The sequence below is a fragment of the Dryobates pubescens genome, chromosome 1 (genome assembly GCF_014839835.1).
Source record: "Dryobates pubescens isolate bDryPub1 chromosome 1, bDryPub1.pri, whole genome shotgun sequence".
Classification (NCBI taxonomy): domain Eukaryota; kingdom Metazoa; phylum Chordata; class Aves; order Piciformes; family Picidae; genus Dryobates; species Dryobates pubescens.
This window is the reverse complement of record NC_071612.1, coordinates 20,849,095-20,860,468: the sequence shown is the minus strand read 5'-3', so window position 1 is coordinate 20,860,468 and position 11,374 is coordinate 20,849,095. Positions and strand designations below refer to the sequence as shown.

The 11,374-nt window shown below is 45.6% G+C and overlaps 2 protein-coding genes across 2 annotated transcripts in view; one reads left to right on the top strand and one right to left on the bottom strand.

Moving 5' to 3' along the window:
• Positions 1–2,013: 2,013 nt before the first annotated feature.
• PDE12 (phosphodiesterase 12) lies at positions 2,014–7,629 on the bottom strand. Its single transcript, XM_054162315.1, has 3 exons — positions 6,372–7,629; positions 4,690–4,768; positions 2,014–3,592 (listed from the first exon to the last, which is right to left on the bottom strand). The coding sequence occupies exons 1-3, from the start codon at positions 7,620–7,622 to the stop codon at positions 3,150–3,152; spliced, it is 1,773 nt and encodes a 590-aa protein (XP_054018290.1). The 5' UTR covers positions 7,623–7,629; the 3' UTR covers positions 2,014–3,149.
• A 3,501-nt stretch (positions 7,630–11,130) lies between these two features.
• Positions 11,131–11,374, top strand: part of DNAH12 (dynein axonemal heavy chain 12) — a 67,512-nt gene continuing 67,268 nt past the window's right edge. Inside the window, exon 1 of the mRNA XM_009910056.2 lies at positions 11,131–11,303. Coding sequence (XP_009908358.2) covers positions 11,131–11,303 — 173 coding nt within the window. The remainder of the gene's footprint in view (positions 11,304–11,374) is intronic.

Sequence of the window (11,374 nt, the reverse complement as noted above, 5' to 3'; positions counted from 1 at the left end):
AGTGCTTGTCTGTAATAGCACAAGAACAAACTCATTACTTTCCTGTTATGCTGCCTTACCTCTTTCAGTACCAGGATCATATGCAGTGTTGAAGTCCCTATGTTACTCCATTAATACAGCTACTTCTCAATAAATTCATAGAATTGTTTTGGTTGGAGAAGACCTTTAAGATCATCACTCTGCTAAGTCTGGTGCTGAACTGTGTCCCTTTACATCATACCTCTGTATCTTAAACACCTTTAGGGGTGGGGATTCAACCACCCCCCCTGGCGCACCTGTTTGATAACCCTTTCAGTGAAGAAGTTTCTTGATACCCCATCTAACTTTTCCCTGCTGCAACTTGAGGCCATCCCTCAAGGACTTCAGACTCGATCCAAGGAGTGGTGATATCCTTCCTTCTCTCTGACTTCTTAACTCTCTTTTTTAACTTCTCCTTTTTCTTTGTATTTTCCCTCTGCTCCAGTCTATTACCAAGAGTTCTCATTAGCTCTAATGAACCCAGCTCGTGAGCTGCTTGGCGTCAGTTTAATTTACTCCAAGGGAATTTTTGACTCTTGGCCTAACCTCCTGTGCTGCCCAGGGCTGTCTCTGGATACTGGGTTGTGACAAGGACCCACCCAAACTATTGAGGGTCAAATTTTACAGGGCAAGTACTGTCCATCACTCTGTAATGATCTAGTATCATTCATAGCCACTTACACTACATTCCCTGTTCTCCTTCCATTATTTTAATCCAAAGGCCTCTAGCTGCCATTTGGCTTAGCTAAAACGGTGCCTTAGCAAAACTGACATCTGACAATTCATTCACATAAAAGCTTGCCAAAGCCCATTACAATAAATGAGCACTCTTTCAATGAGGTCTTGAGTTTTGTGGCTGATCTTCTTAAGCAGGTAGGTGCTTTGCTCCAGGCCTTGATCACTGCTTCCCACCATAAAGCCTGTGTTTTGCTCTTGGGGAACAAGAAGCTTCATGATGAATTAGCTCAGGATATAATGACCCACTAAAACTGTAATACCATCAAGAGAATGAAAGGCTCTGGTTCAGTTCCCTGTTTGAGCTTGATGTGGCACGAGTGGGACCAAGTAGCCAGAATTAGAGGTGGTAGAGTAGGATCAGGTAAGTGAGCTTGAGGCGAGAGGAAGATGGAAGGTTAACTACTTATTTTGCTGAAAAAGCTACTTGCAAAGGACATTTACATGAGATTTTTAGTAACACAGATCAAACTTGCTTACTAGTGGAGTAGTCCTTTTGCCAGTTTCTGTTTTGCTGTTAGGTGCTGAGCGGGTAACAAGATTCTGGACAGTTCATGGGAACTTGGCAAATCTTCTGTTCAGGACATTTAGGGGCCCGTATCTTTTTAGCCTTTTATGACTTCTGAGGCTAAAACTGCCTGTTGGCTTTACCCAGTTTTTATTATCAGCATCAACTTCTTAAATGCTCAGATACTACATTAACAAAACCCATCTTTATTGGAAATAACATACAAAAGGTCAAAGGGCAGATGTCTATGAGTTTACAAAGTACCATGCTTCACACTGTAGCAGGTACTATGCTAGGACAAGAGGAAGTGCCTTCAAGTTGCAGCAGGGGAGGTTTAATTTGGACACTAGGAAAATACTATTCACCAAAAAGGTCATTAAATATTTGAACAGGCTGCCCCAGGAGGTGGTAGAGTCACCACCCCTGGAGGAACCTTAGTCTGTACATGTGGTACGTAGTGGCATGGTTTAGTGGTAACTTGGCTGTGTTAGGTTAACAGTTGAACTTGATAATGCTCAAAATCTTTTCCAGCCTAAACAATTTAATGATTCTGCTACAGCAAGAGACTAGATGAAGAACCCTCAGCAATATGCTACTTGAAAATCACTGGGTATTTTTAGTAGTACACAGTTTAGTCAATCTCAGCCATAACATGCAGTCCACCAGAAGGCAGTGGAGGTGAGCAGTTGTGCAAGTACAGGGTACAGAGCTTTTCCAACGTAAGCAGACTTGTTTTGCTGTGAAAGACACCAGGAACTAGAAAAATAGTGACAGAAAATTTGAAAGGGAACTTTATTAGGTGAAAGAAGGAGAATGGTGAAATGGTTTTCAAATGCCATTTGTTTCATATGGACTCATGATGCAGGGAAAGAAGCTGTGTAAAACAATTCCAACCCATCATTGAAGGAATGGATAAAACATCTTCCCAAATCCACATTATCTTCTACAACATATGGAAGACTGTACTATTTCTAAAAGGGAAAAAATGTAGGTAAAAACACCATCAAAGATTCAGGTCTTTGTGTGCAGTACAGGAACAAAAGAGAACAGTTGTGATAAAGGCTTTCAAGTCACTTGTGTTTCATTTTAAACACTTAGGCACAGATAGCTAATGCTCTACATCAACTATGCTGTATCTGTCCTTGCCTGAAAACAACCTCCCTTTCATCTAGAGCTGGTTAAGCTAAACTTTTGCTGCCAGCAAACAATAAAAGGAACATATATGTAGTCATATTTTACCAGGTACTGAAGCTACCCTCATTACCAATACTAAGTTGGCACGCAAAATCCTTGCAAATCAATTATAACCTTGCATTTAACAGGGTTTATTGTTGACAGAAAAATCTATTCACCAGTAACTAAAGAACATCTTTTCAGAAGGCAGTAAGTACCTTACTCATGCCACTTACTGAAAAATTGGGTCACAGGAATGGTAAATGAGCAACACAAGTTGTGCACTTACGTTTAAAAGATTGTCATGGCAGTAACTACAGTGAGGCTGCATCAACTGAATTTGTTTTCAGGTTCTGTGTTTGGTTTAGAATTAAGCAGGGTTCTGTACAATTTTACAAATCAGATTAATAGATCTTTTTTAACAAAAGAATTCTTAATCCTTTAAAAACACTAATAAAAAGGTATATGATAACCCAATTTTCAAAATCCCCTGTCTTAAATACATTTTTCTTACTAGCATATAAAAAGGGAAGGGAAAAGTTGTCATGCAAACATCTGAACAGTGTGATAAATTTCAGTAGCACCCTTAAACACCTCAACTTTTCAGGAACTGTTCTGCCTTTCCTCTGAGGACAAGCCAGGGTCTAACTTCTGTTCTCCAGCAGTAAATCCCATTTCTTACTTCAAATCTGCAAAAGCACCATGCTGGAGCTATCTACTTCCATTTTAAGTCACATATTAGTGCTATATGATCAGAAGGATGTGAAACACTTGGCAAAGCTTGGTGGGTTGTTACTTCTTCATGACTTGGCAATGGAATGACCTGTTCAACCTCCAGGGCATTCTTGTCAATAAAAATGTAGTCCAGACATCCGTGAAACCCACCAACATAGTTTGTATAAGCAGGTTCTCCACAAGCACTTAGCAATTGGAAAGGATGGCTTAGAGGCATATTGCACCTTTCTTCTTCACCATTCGAGACCCAGTCTTCATGATCTTCAGCAATGCCACCACTGTTAATAAAACTGTAAGTCCCAGATGAAGGTGTACTATTGAAGTCTCCACAGAATATGACTGGTAAACTTGGATACAAGTCACATGCTATGTGCTTGATGTGAGACAAGGCTACAGCGATTTGGATGAGGCGGATGTTCCCACCTAAGAATACAGAAATTATTTTATTATTTGACAACAGCACAGAAGGCCTTCTCCAAGATGCTCCTTCAAGCATGTATCATGTATAGATCTGAAACAATCTTATTTTTCATTTTCTGTGTGCTATGTCTTAGAACAGTTTTCATTAAAAAGATGACTTTGAAGTTTGTGACTGTTTACATTTTAGAAGCAAACAAGGTTTTAATTTAAACTTGCACATGCAAGAACTCTGAACGTTCAGCACCCATATTACCACAGCCTTCCATTTCACAGCAACCATCTTACTAATGTTCCTAAAAGGCCTAGAACCAAAGGAAAACTAACGTAAAAAAGAAAAAATCCTCTTCTAAAAAGACCCTGTAGCTCAACCTGGTTCCTCTCCTGACAGTACCCCTATTATAACTCCTTCACATACAACAGAATTGGGAAGACCAGATATAATGTGCAATTAGACCACTAATGAGTGGTCCAGTTCTGCCTGGTAACCTGGAACAGAAAGGGGAGAAGTGTTTGCATGGGGCTCCATTAGCAGTTGTGAAGTGGATAATGTCTATGTCACTTCATAAAGACATTAAATACAAGGATTAGTTACGTCAAGGAGCAAAATCACCAAGAGTGGTGTTATTACCATTCTAGAGTGTGACAGGAACTGGAAATCATTTTGTGCCATGAATGTACATCAGATGTATCATGGCTGTACTGCTCCCTCCAAGGAGGTGTTTGAGGACAGGCTGGATGAGGCCTTGAGCAACTTGGGTCTAGTGGAAGGTGTTCCTCTCCATGTCAGGGGTGTTGGAACTATGATCTCTAAGGCCCCTTCCTTTATCGCTTACTCCTTGGGTGAAATGTGTGCAACAAGTCCTGCTTTCTGCTGTATTCTACAGACTCTCAGGCAGGCTGGAACAATCTTAGTCTAAAGAAAACAAACAAACAGAGCTAGCAGTCTAGCTTGGTCCATCAGAAAAGCAAGACAGGAAACCCCCAGTTCAGGTAGAAAAGGTCATAGCTGCCAAAGAACGGGGGAAAACCTACACTCCCTAGGAAGGCAAAAAACCCTTACAAACCCAGTTATCCTACATACAGGAACACAATATAATTACCTTTTGGGTGCCAGTATAGGTGGGTATTAGCTACACAAATCTTCCTGGAAGGATCAGTTGTAGACTGAAGAACTGAAACCTTTAAGATAAACAATCTTTGGTGAGCCTTCAATAGAGAGGTTATGGGGTTTTTTTTAAAGAAATAGATAGCCTATGTCTTTATGGCAATTCAGTTCAAAGAATCTGATGCTTATAACTAAATAGCAGTACAGTTCAAGTTCAGTCTATTCATCATTGTGCCCCTGTACTCTGCATTGGTTAGGCTGCACCTTGAGTACTGTGTCCAGTTCTGGGCCCCTCAGTTTAAGAAGGACATCAAGACACTTGAACGTGTCCAGAGAAGGGCAACAAGGCTGGGGAGAGGCCTTGAGCACAAGCCCTATGAGGAGAGACTAAGGGAGCTGGGATTGTTTAGCCTGGAGGAGGCTCAGGGGTGACCTCATTGCCCTCTGCAACTACCTGAAAGGTGGTTGTAGCCAGGAAGGGGTTGGTCTCTTCTCCCAGGCAACCAGCACCAGAACAAGGGGACACAGTCTCAAGCTGCGCCAGGGGAAGTTTGGGCTCGAGGTGAGGAGGAAGTTCTTCACCGAGCGAGTTGTTCGTCATTGGAATGGGCTGCCCAGGGAGGTGGCGAAGTCACCATCCCTGGTGGGATTGGGATGGGATTGGCCATGGCACTTGGTGCCATGGTCTAGTCATGAGGTTTGTGGTGACAGGTCGGACTCTATGATCCTCGAGATCTCTTCCAACCTTGGCGATACTGTGATCTTCTCTATAAGGTCTGGGTATCTGCCAATACATCACCACTACACATAGGTATTTTACAAATGTTCTTTTCCCCTAAGTGCCTGGTTTGGCAGTTATTTTTTCCTTCAATTCATTCCATATTTTTTCATATGATGTTGCTAATGCCATACCAATCTTAACTAGTTGTATTTTCTGTTCTTCCACTTCTGCAACAAAGCTGGAGCTGTATCCCTGAGTTCAGCAAGCAAACTGTAGCATTGCATAGGTGTTAAATTGAATGCAAATTTAGAGGTGGATTCAGTTACCAAGAAAAGCTTCTTAGTTCTACTCTGTGAGCAGGAAACTTATACCAGTGAGTGTTTCTGAAGTTCCTGACACAGACCTCTGTCTTACATACCTTTTCCTACACAGCAGCTTTGCTGGCAGATCCACTGGCATCAACTTGCTCACAAACCTGTCCAACCTTAGTTCTCTCCCTAATGGCACTTTCTAAAGTGGCATTATTAAAGCAAGCTAATTTAATTACTTTCACTTAGAACTGATTTACAAGATTTAAGTTTTATGAACTACATGTTCTGACATATGAGTGCAAGTAGTGAAAAACTTGGCAGCCAATGGCAACAACCTGGAATCGATACCTGGCCCAGAATCTCAACAACTATCTCCATCTTAAAGAAAACAATTTTGCCTTTTTAACCAAATTCCTGTAATTCCACATGTCAAATTCAGTGAAGTCTCAATGTTTTATTCTCGTTCCTAAGGTGATCTTCTGCTCTACTCATTACCCTGGCTAACAGAACACAGCACAGTTCTGTATTTCAGATTGTTAATCCCTTATCTCCCTTTTCTATGGTTTGAAGCTCAACAAATCCAGCTTGGCTGTACTTGCCTGGAGATAGCAGGAGGAGAGGGGAAAAAGGCATAGAAGCAGATACCTGCAACACAGATGACCTCTGCAATACTTTCTCCTGCACCACGGGGTACTTGGCCACCTTATCACACAACTCCTTGTGCAGCGGGTCCGAAAGCAGGGCTTCACTAAAAGCTATGTCGTGCTGGGTAAGGAGACTGAACTTGTCCCTGCGGTAGAAAATGGCCAGGCCTTCGTGCTGCTTCTCCTTGATCCTGAAGAGCCCTTCGAGTCCAAAAGCATCTAGGGCTGGGGCCAAGCTGTCTACGAAGACGGATTTATCCACTTCTTGCAAGCAAATGAGGTCGGCGCTGTAGCCCGCCAGCTCCTTCTTGAGGAGGTTCTGCCGGTAGTCGAGCTCCAGGGCGTACGGCGCGCAGTAGGGGTAAAGCACGGTACGGGAGAATTCCGTCTGGGCGTAAGTGTCGGCCAGGATGTTGTAAGAGACGGTGCGAACGGAGCCCTCGCCGCAGACCTTCTTGGTGTAGAGGTGCCGGGAGTCGAAGGTGCAGCCGCCGGGTCCTGCCTCCACAGGGCCGCTGCTCTCCACCTCGCGGGGCAGCCCATAGCGCTGCGCTCCATCCCCGGGCGTGCACCGCAGCTTCAGCCGCAGCCCCACCAGCGCGTTGGAAGGCGTGAAGACGCGCTCGGCGGACGCCTCCACCCAAGTGGGGCCGTCACCGCTCGCCGCTGCCTCCCCGCCGACCGCGGGACGCTGCTCGTGGTACCAGCGAAAAAGGCAGTGCTGAGGTGCAGCGAACTCGGCGCTCACCTTGGGGCACACCGGGAAGCCAGCCAGGAGCGATCGCGGCAGCTGGAGCTCGGTGAGCGTCGGCGGGTTGCGCTCCACGAGGTACTGCGCCTCCCCGATCTGCAGCACGGCGCCGTCCTGCCACGCCGCCGCGTTCGGTATCTCCTCAGCCACCTCTTCCCCGTCGCGGGAAAAGAGCCGCACGGCCGGTGCTACGGCCGGAGCTTCCCCCGCCACGCCGTCCTCCGCCCGTGCCTTCTTACTCTTCTTCCCTGCCTTAGGGTGGCCCTTGGCGGCATTAGTGGCGATGCGGGCCAGCGCCCGGCCCAGCGGCTCCGCCTGGTCCCGCTGCATATGCTTGGCGCTGCCATCAGGAAGCACGAACCGCAGACTCAGCTTGGGCTCGGATGGCACGCACCGGACTACGGCCCGCTCCATGGCAGCGGGCAGCCGGCCGCCCCCGGCGAACACAGCTACGGGTGAGCGGCGGAGCCTCCTGAGGGCGGAGCACAGCCTGCGCCACATGGAGGCAGCGCCGCAGCTTCCCTGCTTCCGAAAGGCGCAGCCGGAAATGACGAGCCGCGCGCGATCTCCTTGGCGGGGGTAGGCGGAGCGCGGCGCGCCGCGCGCCGGTCATCGCTGTGCGCGCCCAACTGTCACTCCGCGCGCCTCGGGGAAGGGCGGTGTGTGAGGGAGGGTGAGCGTTGGTACCTTGCCGTACCTGAGGGGCGGCTCCGCGGCGGTTGTTCTCTTTTTCCGGTGCTGCTGGCCTTTTTCTCAGCGGTTCACCACCCTCACTGTCTGGACAGGTAGCTGTGTTTGTTGCTGCAGCAGCGAAACCCTGAATCCTCAAGAAAGCCTTCATGTTGGCCTGGCAAACGGCTGCCTAAAAAAGGGTTTGGTTTTCCATGTAATGCGCCGATGGGTGCAAACTGATTACGGCTAAATTTCCTGATACGAAGGGCTTGAATTTGTTTTCTGTTTGTGAGGAAACATTTTGGATTGAAACTCCAAGCTGGGCTGTGAAAATGTCTTAGCAAGGTCCCCAGGACTTTGGAAACATACGAAATTTCCTTTAGCTGTTATGTGTTAGCTGCTCTGCTTACACAGATACAAAATTAGGATTTTAAAGTCTCCTTGTCAAATGTGGGCAAATGGAATGTCTTCAAATTACTAAGTGCAGTTTTCTAAAATGCCAAAGCTTAGTTATCTGATGTGTTAAGGTATTATAATTTCTGAAGCATTCCAGCTGTGATCTGGAACAAGCAGGTTTTTATCTCCTTTGTGCTGGAGATGTACCGACATGCTCAGGCTGTGTTTAGCCCTATGGCAGACTAGGAAATGTAAGATAATTTTTTTCCAAGTCTCTGCTATATTACTATTAGTTTTAAATCACGAGACTATTTGTAGTCTGATACTGTTCAAAGTGCAAATCCACACCCCCCCTTCTATGAATAAAAAGGCTTTGAATAAGCATTCAATTTTGGGCAGGTGAACCCTGTCAAAGCAGAGGGGACCTGAGCAGGCACACTTCCCTTTCAAGTGCAGTATGTGGCTGTATTTTAAAGCGGAGCGAGTTCTGTAGGCAGGAGGGCTGTGGTTACGGCTCTGGCGGTAAGGCTAAGGGCTTTGTACGCAAGCCTTCAGGCAGCTGAGTAGATGGACCTTGCTCAGTGCCCGGAGGTGCAGAGGGCGCCGATCTGCTCTGCTGAGGCAGCCTTGAAGCTGCTGTGTGTTTCTGGCGTGTGTAAACAGCGCCAAGGCAGGCAGACGGCGCCTTGGAGTTGTGGGTAAGGTTTGCCTGTCCCAGGGAAGCCATCGGCACCCGTTCTCCTGAGGCCAGAAAGCCGCTGGGCGCCTGACCCCGTTTCTCGCACCTCGGCCCGCCCTCTGCCAGCCGCCCGCCTTCGGCTCCGTGGCGACCGTTTTGTTGTCCTGAGCCACCACCGAGCCGCCTCCGCGCCGCCATCTTGTCTGGCGGCGCCGGGAGCGCGGCCCCGGGAGAGGTGAGGGCAGCCTGGGCAGCGGGGTGGCCCTCGGCGGGGTCGGGGCGGCCGCAGGGTGGGTGTTGCTCCTCCCTAAGCGACAAGGCTGTGTCCCGGGGCGCGGCTGGGCGCGGGAAGCTCTGGGAAAACCTCACACGCCTCCGCGCTCTTTCGCTGTTATTTGGTTTGGGGCCTCGGCAAACAAGCGTGTTAATAATAAATTACTAGAGTATACCACGGATTTAAGGGGTAGCTTCGGCTTTTCGCTCCTCTGAGAACCTACTGAAATACAGTTGAGTTGTATCAGTATACAACTCAACAGTGCATACAGTGCATCGTATTTCCAGGGGAATTACGACCACAAGCAAGACAAGCCGGTATAGAAGGCGTTTTTTTCCTGTATCCCCCCCCCCCCCCCCCCTTTTTTTTTTTTTTTGTTTCCTTCCCTGACTTTATACAAGACAATTATTAAACTTTGATTGCCAGGTGCTTGTAACTGTGGTTAGTCAGTTGTCTGCTTCACATAGTCATTCGAGCCCTAGACTAGTATTCTTACTTGAAACCCACACCCACCTCTAGTTTCTTATTACACAGTCCCAACAGCCCACAACTATGGTCATAACCCAAGCTCTTATCTCTGTCTTGAATCTCATGTTAACCACACCAAATTACAAGCCACCTTTTCCCTGGGAATCTGCGTCCACAGCCTACCTTGCATCCTTCGATTTAGTAACCTGAGTTTAGCCTTTGCTCAGTATGGCCTTGCTTCTCAGGATGCACACCCTGGCATACTGTAGGTGCATATATAGAGCTCACATTTGCTGCATCTTAGAAAGAGTAGTGTCAAGCACTTGCTTGATATTTACAGAAGTATTTGATGTGGTAGCTCAAATAAGCATTTCCAGACAGCTGAAATGAAATTGTGCCTTGCTCTGCCTTGGGTAAACACATAAATCACTATCACTAGGGTCTGTTGATGGGAGTATATGTTTATATGCAAGATAAAGTTCTCAAACAGCCTGTGAAGTTCACCACACAGCTTTCAGTGTCTCACAATTGTTTTTGAGGAGTCTCCAATGTTTACACTGCTTTTTACAATATTAATTTTCAATTTCTTAACATTTCTGTGTATGGAATATACCTTTTAATGACTGTTTTGCATGAAGAAAGTTAGCTTAATTATTATGTGGGGGGGTGTTTGTTTTGGTTTGGGGTTTTTTTGGTGGGGTGGGTTGGTTGGGTTTTTTGTTGGGGTTTTTTTTTTGAGTAACATGAAGAATAGACTGCTCTTTTTCTATAAGTGCTTTCATTTTAGTTCCATGCACTTAGTCTTTCTTTAACAGTGATATAGTGTATAAAGAATAATTTTATCATAATTTTGCCACCCTTTGTTGGATGTTGTGGTGAAACTAAATCTGTGTCGATGCCATTATGATTTTTGTTTTCCTTTAGAGACTGCCTCTTTGCCTCAGCAGAATTCTAGAATCTCATACTTGAAAATTTTCTGCAGCTTGCTTCTGGGCATTTCTTTTTCTGAGAACTTTAGAGGCTGCTCTTGTCTCAATTTGTTCTGCATTATCTAACACAGGTGAACTTCATGAGGAAGTAATTTTGTTTTAGTGAGTGGAGTTACTGAAGGAGTATCAATTCACCTATGAAGCCCTATCAGAACAGGAGCTGTGCCTAGAATTGGGGCAGTCTGCTAGGGTGTTAACATGATGCTTTTCTGATGTCTTAGGTGCTGTGTACAACTGGTAGATGAGCACTACAAAGAGATTTCTGACAGAACTTTATGCAACACACTAATCTTGAGTTAATCGAACTGTACCAGCATTTTTCGTTTTGTGCACACTTCGCATTGAACTTTGCCATTTTAACATAAATCAGTATTTGTATGTTTTCCAAAGCTAATGCCTAAATTGTGAAAAAACTTTATGCTACCTCATTTTACATCTTAGGTACATTCAACTTAATACATGCATCTGTTAAACTGCCTTCAGGACAGGATTACTTGTATTCTAGAATCTTGGGTTTGGTATTGGTTTTAGATGGCACACGCAAATGGCGACCCTTGCAGTGACGAGGCTTTGAGAAACATCCTTCGTCGCATTCGTCCCACTGTTTTACCTTCATCAATCGTATCTGATTTGACACCAGCACAGAAGAAACTATTGAAGTACCGAAGATCCAATGAACGGCAGAAGAGGCTTAAACAGTTACTGTGAGTTTCATATAATTCAAGAAATGTTGACATTCAAATGAAAACAAACAAACCCCAAAACATTGCACATT

Coding starts and splice junctions, on each gene's coding strand:
- PDE12 (XM_054162315.1), bottom strand. CDS start 7,622: ATGTGGCGCAGGCTGTGCTCCGCCCTCAGGAGGCTCCGCCGCTCACCC. Junction 4,769..6,371: donor AGAGGTCATCTGTGTTGCAG/GTATCTGCTTCT, acceptor TTTATCTTAAAG/GTTTCAGTTCTTCAGTCTAC. Junction 3,593..4,689: donor CCTATACTGGCACCCAAAAG/GTAATTATATTG, acceptor CTGTATTCTTAG/GTGGGAACATCCGCCTCATC.